Source organism: Dunckerocampus dactyliophorus, chromosome 8 (assembly GCF_027744805.1).
Source record: "Dunckerocampus dactyliophorus isolate RoL2022-P2 chromosome 8, RoL_Ddac_1.1, whole genome shotgun sequence".
Taxonomy (NCBI): Eukaryota; Metazoa; Chordata; class Actinopteri; order Syngnathiformes; family Syngnathidae; genus Dunckerocampus; species Dunckerocampus dactyliophorus.
Window position 1 is genome coordinate 19,458,732 of NC_072826.1, and position 12,796 is coordinate 19,471,527.

Below are 12,796 nucleotides of genomic sequence, written 5' to 3' on the forward strand. Positions count from 1 at the left end.
ACTTGGAAAGTCTCCGCTGTGCTTTGTAGTAAATCTGCTCACTGCTCCTTTCATCCATCGGGGTCACGCCACCATCATCACCATCATCACCTGATGGCTGGGCTGACCGTCGTCCCTTTTGTGCCATGATTGAAATAAATGGCAAGGGGACGTTAAACGAGTCCTTGGGTCCTCAGGGCGGCTTATTCCCTCATGCCTGGGGAAATTGATGGGAGTGGAATGTCACCTTGCGAGTTGTCGTTAGGTGAGCGCAGCCACCGGTGAAATAAGGTTGCACGGGATGTTCAGGGTGACAGATGCCACTCTTGTCCTCATTGTCCTCGCCTGCAAACTTGAAATGTCAGCAGGGCCAATTTCCCTATTCTTATTCCAGTGTGTGATGAGGAATATTACACCATTTTATTCAGTACTCAAGCAACCAGACAGTCTCCCTCGCAGCAGCAGTGACCTGCTTCTTGGGCTGACACTTTGAATTATTTATAGAATTGTGGCATCCAAAAACAGTGGATTTAGCTCTCTTATGCACACATCTGCACAAAACAACCTTACAATAATAGAGAAGGATCCAAATGAAGTTAAATATATATATACAGTATGTTATAATCCACTTTTTAACGACATATATAACCTGTGCAGTTCTGAAGCAACGTATTGTATATGCACAGTATTTAACTGTGTGTGTATGTACAGTATACTCGATTATAAAGGAGTTAAAATACTTCAATAAAAGCCGAAGCTTGAGTTTGGTGGTTCATTCAGCTGCAAGGTGAGGAGAGTACTCCATCTAGTGGCGTAAAGGTGTATTGATTCATCTCCGAATTACTTTGGTACCTTATTTAAAATTCAAATTAGGGACACTTGGGTTTGCTTATTTTGAGAGTCAGTTATGCAAGTTTAATTTTCATGAATTGAACATGTTTTTTTAAACTTTGGGCACCCCCTAGACCCCTACTTTTGTGGCTCTTGGTCCGGCTTCATGAGCAAACCACAACTATTTGGCTTGCTGGCTCAGTGTAGTGGACGAGCGATGCAGATTGTGGAGAGAGGGGCTGGTCAGTGCACTACAACAGACAGCCCTCGTGGCTCAAAGATTTTTTTGGAGGTGCACGTCAATGGAGTTATATTTGTGCCCTAACTTTGGGGTAGCAAAGGCAGACTGAGCCCTATTAACGTGCAATAATTACTGTTATGTGGGCAAGCACATGGCTGCAGCGCTGTCACTCCTCCGTTTCTGGCTCGACCTTTTTGCTAGCGCGGGGGGCCATCGGTGTATGAGGTGAGCCGGTGTACTAGTGTACATCAGGCCGGTTTTGGGGACTGGGCTCCTTGCTGGGGTTCGCGGGTTGCTGCCTGGATAGAGGCCAGGCGTACGGGCGTGTTCAGTGGACAAAATGCCTCCCTCTCCGGGAGGTGAGGGCACTGATAGGATACATTTTTTTCAAAATGTTCTCCCGATCGACCGGCAAAGTCCCAAAGATAGACTAGTAGCTGACGATCGACGGGTTGCTGCTCTAGAGTCTACACATTAATTCTATTCTTTTCTCTACTTATTACCTCCACCAAACGCAGGTGTGTATTTTGTGTTCACATTAACTAGAAAAGTTCTGAATGGATTTGGATGAAATTTTCAGGAGTTGGTCAGAAATGGGATCACAGTCTGGATCCAGGATTAAAAAAAAAAAAAAGATTCTTTAACATTGCTAGATATGACCATTTTCAGCACTTTTGCATATAACTCCACAAAAAATGGTCAGAGCACTTAGAAAAAAATACAGCAGACGTTTCCAACAGGTTCTACAAATTATGAAAGACTGATCCAAACAATGTAGGATTATTATTTTGGTGTGAATCACAATATGGGGGGAACTATGGCGCTTTGCGGAGGTCTGCGCTCTCTCAGAGCTTCTTTAGTTAGAAAATGGTAACATGTAAGCTCCTAGGACGCGACCACGCTATCAGTAAATGCTATCATATGGAGAGGGGGTAGAATCAAATATGCTCAGCTTCTTCCTACTTCTTTTCAGATGTATTGAATTGTGCAAGTAGACGTGTTTTTTTTCTTCGTTGTAACCCTGTTAAGCATGTTAGAAATAAAACTAAAACATTACAGTTCTTAGTCATAGACCTAAAAACCATGGTATCTAGTCTCTTTCCCATCATGGGTTTGCTTTTGCATCCTTTCCCTTAATTTTGTCACTTTCTAAAGTACACGTGTCTTGATTTAAAAGCAGTTTTCCTTTTCCTTTTGGCCAATTGTTATATAATGGGTCTGATACATCAACCGTGTTTCCCTCCATGTTCCATGTGTGCATTGAAGTGTGGCTTCTAAAAAACAAAACAAAAAACTGCATTTGATTTTATGCCTGATTACACTTAATTGGAGATGGAAGACTCTGACCCTGCTGTTCCCGCTCTCTCCCTGGCAGAGGCCCAGACCGGCGGTAGTCTGACTGTCCCCTGTGGTTGCGGTGAAAAAACACCACCCCTGGCAGGCTGGCCGCACTCCCCTTCCTTCCGCCTCCATGTATCCTGAATCGACTACAGACTCCCCCGCCCGCCTCTCCCTTCGACAGACTGGGTCCCCTGGAATGATCTACAGGTGAGGACTCGCCTTACAGGTGACAGTCTCTTCGGCTGCATTCACACTTGTGGTTTGGTACTCTGGTCTGACCAAAAAAAGTAAAAAGATACTTTCGGTACACTTCGGTGCAGTTTGCTTTGCATTTACAACTGTATTTCTGTCACCGTGCCACAAAGAACACAAGCAGACGTGTTTAAACGTTTTGTGATGATGTCCACATACAGCAAAACAATGCAAATCAGTGCAATGTGTTGAGGGTCAATATAAACAATGAGCTAGGCGTTTAAAATGGCCCTCAGGGAGCACTTTGGACACCCCTGACATAAAGTAAGGACGTCATTGGACGGTTACGTGATGTAACTCAAATACTCCAAATCATCTGCTGGGTTGAATACATAGGTTATTTTTATATTCTGCTGCTTTTACCAGCTTAGATTTTATGAAAGCTTGTAAAATGTACTTTTAAAGAGCGCTGTTGTCTCACACACACACGCGCACACAGACCTATCTCTTAAGCGATCTCGATCATTTTAACCAAACCAAACGTACCCTCAGTGCATGTTTAAAGGTTAGATAGTATACCGTTAAACTGATGGGGTGCCATTGTAGAGAGTTGCGGTGTTTTTGCAGTACTATTATGGATGGGCATTATAATAAAATAATTACTTCTTTTCACTCAATTGCAATCACCAACTGTGTTATAGACGCTTCATCTCGTGGTACTCAGAAACACCAGATTTTTAGATACTATGTGAAAAAATAAAATACTAGAAACATATACCGCACATTTTTTAAATAATCATACATTCTGTTGCTTAAAGGAAAACTGCACTTTGGAAATTTTACCCATCATCCACAGTCCTTATGTGAGACATGAACACATATGCCTTTCTCTTTTCTGTGCGTTCTAAAGATATAAAAAAACGCTAAAAAGAAGCAGCTAAGAATGCACGTAATGGGAAAACACCTATTCAGTCTGCAAAGCCTTCTGAAAAATACTCCAAAAAGCGCCAACAGCCCTCCATTTACATATATGTGACTGCATATAACCAATCTTTGGCAAACTTTGCCAAACTGCTATCAAGGCCTGTCACGATAATGAATAAATCAATTAACAGCACGATAAATAACAAACTCAATAATTTTGCAGGCCTCGATAAGTTGACATGTGCATGCGTTTTTGTTGGCGCCAGCAAGTGTACATACAGAATGCTGCAAGTGAGTGTCGTGAGGAATAACAAGAAAGCAAACCCAAATGGGTGATTCTCCTGAAAGGGGTGCCAGCAACAGTGCAGCGGTTACTTCAAGGGTCATGACGCATGGATGATTGATTCAGTAATTTCAGTGATTTGAAGCCACAGCCATATGAAAATATACTTCAAACATGTTGAACTAGAGAAGCACTCGAAGAGCGCAGACCTCCGCCAAGAGCCATAGTTCCCTCATATTGTGATTCTCACCAAAAAAAGTTTTTTGGATCAGTCTTTGATAATTTGTACAACTTGTTGGAAACTTGTCCTGTATTTTTTTCCCCAAGTGCTCTGACTATTTTTTGTGGTGTTAAATGCACAATTGCCAAAAATGGTCGGTACTATCTCGCAATGTTAAAGAATCCTTTAAAAAATTCCTGGATCCAGACCGTGATCGGGATTGCCCCCAAAATTTTATTAGTTTTTCCATATCCCATTTTCGACAATTTCTGAAAATTGTATACAAATCCATTCAGAACTTTTCGATTCATTTTAAACACATACAAACAAAGAGACAACCAGATAAACGCCGGCAAAACAAAAACAGTTGCGCTGCGCTCGCACTTTGCGTTGTGCTTGGCGGAGGTAATAAACAGAGGAAGCAGTGTTGTATAGTTTCTTCCTGCCTGTTGTGTATAAAACACGATCTGATGTCAATTTCAGCCCTTTTTGCGCATTGTCATTTTGTGACATTAAAACGTTTGACAAAGACAATTAAATAAATAATACAAAACGGTGGAATTTACGTTTCAGTTTGCCATGATTCCCGAAATATAACACCTTATTGTGCACCAAACGAATTTTGCTGCATCCAAAACATGTACTTTGACCAAGCTCCAACAAAATGCTACACCTCATTAAACGTAAACAGCGTATTCAACACAGGTTGCTAAAAGTGAATCAAGGAAGTGTATATACAAATGATCTGACGTCTGCATTGACACACAATGTGAACTTCAGAGTATTTCCGGGTTATTTCTCCGTTTTTTTTTTGTTTTTTTTTTTTACAATAATTGAAGTGACACTGATTCAAAATCTGAAATATTGTGATTGTGATTTTCTTTATTTAACTGGAATTTTTGCCAAGTGAGACATTGTCCATTTTATTTTCATTGGGGTGTTTTTTGTCTTTTTTGTTTGTTTTATTTTATTATTTTATTTTGCTTATTGCTTTTGATATGGTGTACTTGCATTATTATGCCATATATTATCATTACATTTATGAAAAATGGTCTCAAAACAATGTTGACAATAATATTGTTTATCGGCAATAATTTATAGGACAATTATCGTCTAGCAAAATTTATCGTGACAGGCCTACTGCTATCACTACCTGACAACAAACTAGTGTGCTTGCGTGTATTAAGTTGGCGTAGTTTAGATAATGTTTGCCGTACATTCGAATGTTGGCTCCCTCTGGGTTGCTGGAGGAACCCCCTGCATACAGTACAGTCCCTTTACTAAACACACGGAGCAAATTTTACAGTGTTTTGCCTTTGTCTGGATCTGCACAAAAATATCCAGCAAAGAAGTTTTTAAGAGACCACAATAAGGTGTGCAATATGTTTGGCTGGTTCTGTCAGTACTATTTTCAATTTGACAAACATCTGGATCACGTTCGATCTATACTATACACACAGCCAGGTATAGTCTGGTTACTGTTGAGTTTGTGTTTAATGTCACAATCAAAGACGAGACAATCGATGAATGCACTTTATCGACAGAAGTGTCCAGAGACCGAGCGTGTTTGTGTTTGTATAAACTGTGTGGAGTCAGTGCACTGTATTTGTTAGGATTAACATGCACTCTCTTATTTGACCACCAAGTGGCACCATCTACTGTGGATGATGATGGTGTGTGGGGATTGGGCTGTATTTTCATTTAGAGAAGTTTATCATTTTAGATTCATTTTTTTAGTTGTGGACATAAAATATATTTTTCACATGGAACCGTCAAGGTTTTGTTATCATGTCTTTCCGTCCTCCTCCATAGACCCATGGTGTGTGTGTGTGCTGCTGCCATTACTAACCTCATTCCTTCCATGCTTACCTTTTAACCAAACGCTCTGATTTCTGTTCTTCTCCCCCTGACGCCTTTAGCGCTCGTTATGGAAGCCCAAAACGACAGCTGCAGTTCTACAGGTATTTGTCATTTTCTGAATCCACCTTTCTGACCTTCATGTTTCTGTATCAGATTTATTTCTGTATGGATTTTGCATATAAAGTGTATAACCTCTGGGGTCCAACACAACACAAACAACAGTAATAGCACATGTGTTAATCATTTAATGACATAACTTTAATGGTGAAGATATAAAAACCAGGTGCTCTTCATGCATGTCACTTTTTAACATTGGTCACATAAGTGTAAAAATAATTTAACCACTATAAAACATCTGTCGCGGGGGCTGCAGTCTCAGTAGGGAAATCCAGACTTTTCGGTCCTTGGCCACCTCCTCTAGCTCCACTGGGAGGACACCAAGGCGTTCCCAGGCCAGCTGTGAGACATAATCCCTCCAGCGTGTCCTAGTTCTGCCCTGGGGCCTTCTCCCGGCTGGGCATGCCTGGAACACCTCACCAGGGAAGCGCCCGGGAGGTATCCAGACTAGATGCCCGAGTCACCTCAACTGGATCCTCTCGATGTGAAGGAGCAGCGGCTCTACTCTGAGCTCCTCATGGATGACTGAGCTCCTCACCCTGTCTTTTAGGGTGAGTCCAGCCACCATACGGAGGAAACTCATTTCAGCCGCTTGTAACCGCAATCTTGTTCTTTTGGTCACAACCCAAAGCTCATGACCATCGGTGAGGGTGGGAACATAGATCGACCAGTAAATTGAGAGCTTTGCCTTCCGGCCCAGCTCTCTATTCACTACGACGTTCCGGGACAGCGACCACATTACTGCAGACGCTGTGCCATTCCGCTTAACGACCTTACGCTCCAACCTTCCCTCACTTGTGAACAAGACCCCGAGAAACTTGAACTCCTCCACCTGGGGCAGGACCCCATTCCCAACCCGGAGGTAGCAATCCACCCTTTTCCGACTGAGAACCATGGCCTTGGATTTGGAGGTGCTGAGTCTCATCCCAGAAGCTTCACACTCAGATGCAAACCGCCACAGTAAACGCTGAAGGTCACAGCCCGATGAGGCCATCAGGACCACATCGTCTGCAAATAGCAGAGACGAGATCCTAAGGCCACCGAACTGGACTCTCTCGAAGCCTTGGCTGCGCCTACAAATTCTGTCCATGAAAATTATTAACAGAATTGGTGACAAAGGGCAGCCTTGGCGGAGGTCAACGTTCACGGGAGACACATAGTAGCGACCACCAATCCCGTACTCCCAGAGCACCCCCTACAAGACACAGCGAGGGACAAGGTCGAATGCCTTTTCCAAGTCCACAAAGCACATGTAGACCGGTAGGGCAAATTCCCAAGTACCCTCCAGTAGCCTTGCAAGGGTGTAGGGCTTGTCCAGTGTTCCGCGGCCAGGACGAAAACCACATTGCACCTCCTGTAGCCGAGGTTCAACTAACGGTCGTACCCTTCTCTCCAGCACCCTGGATAGACTTTCCCAAGGAGGCTGAGGAGTGTTATCCGCCTATAGTTGGAACACAACTTCTGGGGGACCAACACCCCGGTCTGCCAATCCAGAGGTACTGTTCCCGACTTCCATGAAATGTTGAAGAGACGTGTCAGCCAAGATAGTCCCTCAACGCCCAGAGCCTTGAGGAATTCAGGGCCAAACTCGTCCACCCCCAGAGCTTTGCCACTGGGGAGCGTTTTGACTACCCCAGATACCTCAACCACAGTGATGGAACTGTCCTCTTTTTTGTCCTCCTACTTCCTCTATGGAAGGTATGTCAGTGGGATTGAGAAGGGTCTCAAAGTATTCCTTCGGCCGTCCGACTATATCCTCAGTCGAGGTCAGCAGGCCCCCCCACTGCTTCCCCTTTCTGAGCCGCCGAACAGTTTGCCAGAACCTCTTCGAGGCTGACCGAAAGTCGTTGCCTCGACCACCACCAAAGCCGGCATCCTCCCCTGCCATCTAATCCAACTCATCACCAGGTGGTGATCAGTTGACAGCTCAGCCCCTCTCTTGGACGAACTGTGGTTCGCACAGAAGTCCAACATCATCACACCGCATGGGTTCAGATCGGCTTCTCCCAATCACGCCCCTCCAGGTCAAACTGTCATTGCCCACATGGGCGTTGAAGTCTCCCAGTAGAACGACGGAGTCACCAGTTTGGGTGTTTTCCAGCACCCCTCTGATGGACGTGGAATACCGGGACCTCACCCTGGAGCCAGGCCTGGGGGAGGAGCTTGCAGGCAAACGCCTGGTGGTCGGGCCTTCACCCGTTGGGCCCAGCCGGGCCCAGCCCGAAGAAGCCACACGGGATCTCCCCCCCGTAGACCCACCACCTACGGGGGCAAGCATAAGGTTTTGGTGCAATGTGTTTTGGGTGCCGGTCGATGGCGGGCGCCTGGGCGAATTAAACCAAATCTGGTTCTTGGGGCATGGAATGTCAGGAGGCCGAACTTGTACGAGACGTTGAGACATTCCGACTAGATATGGTTGGACTCATCTCAACTCACAGTTTGGGTTCTGGAACCAAACTCTTCGAGAGGGGCTGGACCTTGTTCTACTCTGGAGTTGTACTGTAAAACATGAAAAAAAAAACAGCACAGTTTTAACTTTGTCTACCATTTTACTTTTGCATATTCCTCTTCTGTTTTTCTCCGAGCTTCTCTAGTTGATGCTACTGCTTCTTTTGAATAAAGTCAAAGCAAAACACACTCTCCCTGATTTTATACTTTCATCCAAACTGACCTAAGTTTTGAACTGAGACTCTTGCTCAATATGCAGACAGATATGTATGATATCACTTTTTTTTTGGTAAGAGTCTTGTTGTGATGTTTTGTGTGACTTCGTAAGGCGTATTTTTTCTGAATACTGTTCCAACAGGGGCATTCCATTACTTACAGTATCGTCATAGTGTTTATTTTATTTTATTTTTTTCACATGAAACGCCTTATAAACCAACCAGTGTAGCTAGTCTCTGCCCCTTCATTGGTTTCATGTTGTTATTGTCTTTTTATATAAAGCCTCATTTTGCTGATCCAAGTAATAAAAAGCGCAGACGATATGGATGTTGCCCATAATGACCTCACTATTCCATTTCTGTCTTGGCGCCTTGCACATTTCTCTCCTTTTAAGTGTAAAACTCGCTGCTCTGCTCGTCTGCATGAGGCAGATCAATAAGGCCTCTATTGCTCTCACATGCTAATGTTTGCTTAATCTGATAACGCAGTGTTTGAGTTGTGCTTACAGCATCATAATTAACGTCCTATGCCTTATATTAACCTGAACCTCAATGTTATTTAGAATGTAAGTAGAAACACCAATCAGTCAGTATGAAAAAGATCAATGCTTAGTAGGAAAAAAAAACATACACCTGCATGATTTATGCTTTTACTGTTAATTTTATTCCCTATTAAGTTGTAGATCAATACAGTCCTGCAAATGTATAACTACATCCGTTTTAATGCAGTGGCTGTGTGATGCAAAGTGCAACTTGTGCATCTTTGGTAGGGCTGCACAAATCTGGAAAAATGTCAATCAAACTGTTCTTGCAATTTTTTTCTGCACAATTATTTTCTGAAAATAGGCTGTTTTTTTCTACAGAAAACACATCTTATTCACCCTAACTCAGTAATAATTTCTAAATACGTTATAATACAGGTAAAATGTACATGTACCGCTGTTAAAAACAGGCCGCAAGTTTTACATGTTTATGTCTTTATGTTTTACTAATATTTTTTAGTCAATCGTGGTCAGTCCTTTAACGCACTAGAGCAGGGGTAGGGAACCTATGGCTCGGGAGCCAGATGTGGCTCTTTTGATGCCTGCATCTGGCTCTCAAACATGTCTTAAAACGATAAAAATGTATTTTTGTTTTTTTGTTCGCTGACCTTTTAATGTACATTACAGAAATCACAGTGTTAAAAATAACACTCAAAATATAAAACTTTGTTATGCATTTTAGTCCATCCATCCATTTTCTACCACAATGCGGGTGGCCAGAGCCAGTGCCAGCTGTCCTTCCAATATTTTCCGGGTCAAACACCAAAATTCGATTATCACTGGATAATGCGGTAGCCTATTCGCGGTAGCCTATTCGCATGAACTTCCCTTCCTTAAATCAAATAGTCAGATCGCTAATTCTGGAAAAAGAAAAAGATACGGAGTACGGTGCAAAAGCACGCAGCACCAGAAGTCGCATTAATGGTAAGAAGTAATTTATTTATTATTGGATTGCTTCAGTGTAACAATGTTAATAAAAAGAATAACTTTAGAGGTCCTCCTTAAAAATGCCCACATTTACTTGTACTCAATGTTAAAAAATATTATATGGCTCTCAAGGAAATCCATTTTAAAATATGTGGCTTTTATGGCTCTCTTAGCCAAAAAGGTTCCCGACCCCTGCACTAGAGTTTAGACACAAAAAAGTGAACATATAACTTATACACCGTGAGTCAGATTCCATCTGTTGGTGAGTGCCTATTAGGGATGCAACGGTACGCGGTACAATACCGGACCTTTCAGTCCACCCTTCACAGGACAACGCGCCCTTATGGACCTCGGTTTTGCAATTCATTTTGGCGAAAATCCGTTCCAGCGACGTACACACATTTCAAGCATTTGGTGTGGAAGTGGAGAGCTAAGCTACAACAGCCGCGTGTGTGGTTCCCACTTCTGCTGCCTGGCCTCGTGCAGCAGAGGTGCCCGGCCCATTGTTGGTGACACGTGGAGGCGACTCAGGGTCCTTCCAGCAGATTTTCTCAGCGGTGCTTGCCAGGCTCCCTGCTTCCTGGCCCCGACCTCAAGGTGCAGTGCACCTGTTTTTGAACACTTCACCTCCTTTGAAATATGTAAACGGACAAAGAGTGCATGAATGCATACGATAAAAGCAGTAAGCTGCCATTATTCAGTAGAGATGAAACGGTTCTACACACTGCAACTTCAGATAAACGGGAACAAGTGCAGTTATAGTGTTGTAAAATGTGAATAAAGAGCACAGTAGCACTGCTTGGAGTCACTCTGTTGGAGATAGGCGATGACAAACGCAGCTAATTTGCGTTAAAGCTGCAGACACACAAATGCGGGTGTGTCACAGTAAATGCCAACACATTGTCCAATATAGGTGATGAAAAATGAAAAAAACAAAATGATATAGGCACTAAATCAGAATTGGGCAAATTTGAGTAGACTCATAAGCAGAATTATAATGCTTAACCAGTGTGGTTTTCTGGTGATTGGACTCACACATCCTTGGTGGTTTTTCAGTCTCTACATGTCCACAGACGCGCATGCTGGGTGGCTGCGCGGCATTTGTGTTTGTTTTCAAGATGTACTCGAGCCTGTGTAGCTCATTATTGTGCAGCTCTAAGTAGTCTTTCCTGTGCAACAACAATCAGAGGCTTTTAGCACAAAAGCTTTGGTGAATAATTCAGTGCTGATATTATTTGCTGAGGATAGCATGAACAAGACGGGCTTCTAAACGGCGTAAATGGATTCCTTCCACGAGATCTCCCAGGGAGGGGGGCGGATGAGGCGAGGTGTTGCTTGTGGTGATATGATAGATGGCGGTCCAAGTGATGGTGGTGAGGGGAGGAAAGGGGAAAGGGATGCACTCCCCAACTCACTAATTGGCATAGACCGTTTCCAAGTAAGACACTCCCAGTTTGGGTGGACCCACTACATCAGTCTGCAGTGCAGTGTGGCTTTATAAGCGCTGACTTGCACCCTCCAACCTCGCTCATGAGCCGACCCCCAAGAAATCGGGTGAGTTTTGGGAAAAGCTCTTTGCAGCCACGACCACAGATGTGTGTGTTTGTTAGCATGTGTGAAGGAAGCGGGGAGGTGGTGGAGGAACTTGTCATGTGGTTAGGAGGTTGCATGCTGCTTTGCTTGGAGCCCACTTATAAGTTTGCACCGACTTTGTGGAAGTTAAATGTGTACATTTGTGTATTTCTGTATTACAGTACAGTATTAACATTTACAGTTGTTACACGTACTTCTTCTATGGTAACGGTCATGGTTTTATTTGATTTGGACATGCTTAACAAATTACATTGAGAAGATCACATGTTGAGGAATTGTCTGAAAAGGAGTAGGAAGAAGCAGAGTTGATTTAATCCTACCCTTTGTGGACAGCAAAGAGTAATTGTACATTAGAAAAAGAGTCAAACCAATTGTTTGTAGTGCTTATAATTAAGGCTTATAATTAAGGTTTGTAAATAATTTATTATTGCTTACGTTAGATCTTATAATGTTCCATTAATGCTAGTCTCCAGTGTGGTTGTAACTATGACAGACTGTACAAATGTACACATCTTGACACAGACTCAGTTTAGATGACATGATTTACCAAATTAGAACTACATTACTACAAGATAATGAAATATATTTATTAATGCTGTGTACAGTCTATTCACTAGATTTCTAGTTTTCCCTCTATTGTTAAATTCCGGATTCTCTTAGTAGATTAAAGAGGAATTATTACATTATATATATATATAAAAAATGTTTTTTAATTGGCATGGTGGTTTGGGATTGAACCCGGAGCTTTTAGATTTAGTTTTTCACTATAGGAAACCATAAAAATGGAAATACTCTGATGCAGCGTCAAACTGTGTCTACCATAAGCAAACTTTCAACATTCTTAACTGTCTTAGAAGTGTAAGAATAAGTTAAATACTCATAATATTGACACATAAAACCAATAAACTACACAAGTCTAATAATTTAATGACATGACCTTAGTGACCAATGTGTAATGAGCAGATGGCATCACATTTTTAAACATTTTTACTTGTAGTGAATTGTAGTGAAGTTAACCACTTCTTCTATATTTCTCCATAGTGAATGTGTATTGTCAAGTTCTATGTTTCAAACAGTCTTTCC

At 42.6% G+C, this 12,796-nt stretch overlaps 1 protein-coding gene across 2 annotated transcripts in view; it reads left to right on the top strand.

Moving 5' to 3' along the window:
- The window catches only part of kcnab2a (potassium voltage-gated channel subfamily A regulatory beta subunit 2a), a 121,569-nt gene that overhangs the window by 41,097 nt on the left and 67,676 nt on the right, over positions 1 to 12,796 (top strand). For both annotated transcript variants that reach the window (XM_054785825.1, XM_054785826.1), the window contains exons 2-3: positions 2,427 to 2,599; positions 5,931 to 5,972. In XM_054785825.1, the coding sequence (XP_054641800.1) occupies positions 2,523 to 2,599; positions 5,931 to 5,972 (119 nt within the window). In that variant the 5' untranslated portion in view covers positions 2,427 to 2,522. The remainder of the gene's footprint in view (positions 1 to 2,426; positions 2,600 to 5,930; positions 5,973 to 12,796) is intronic.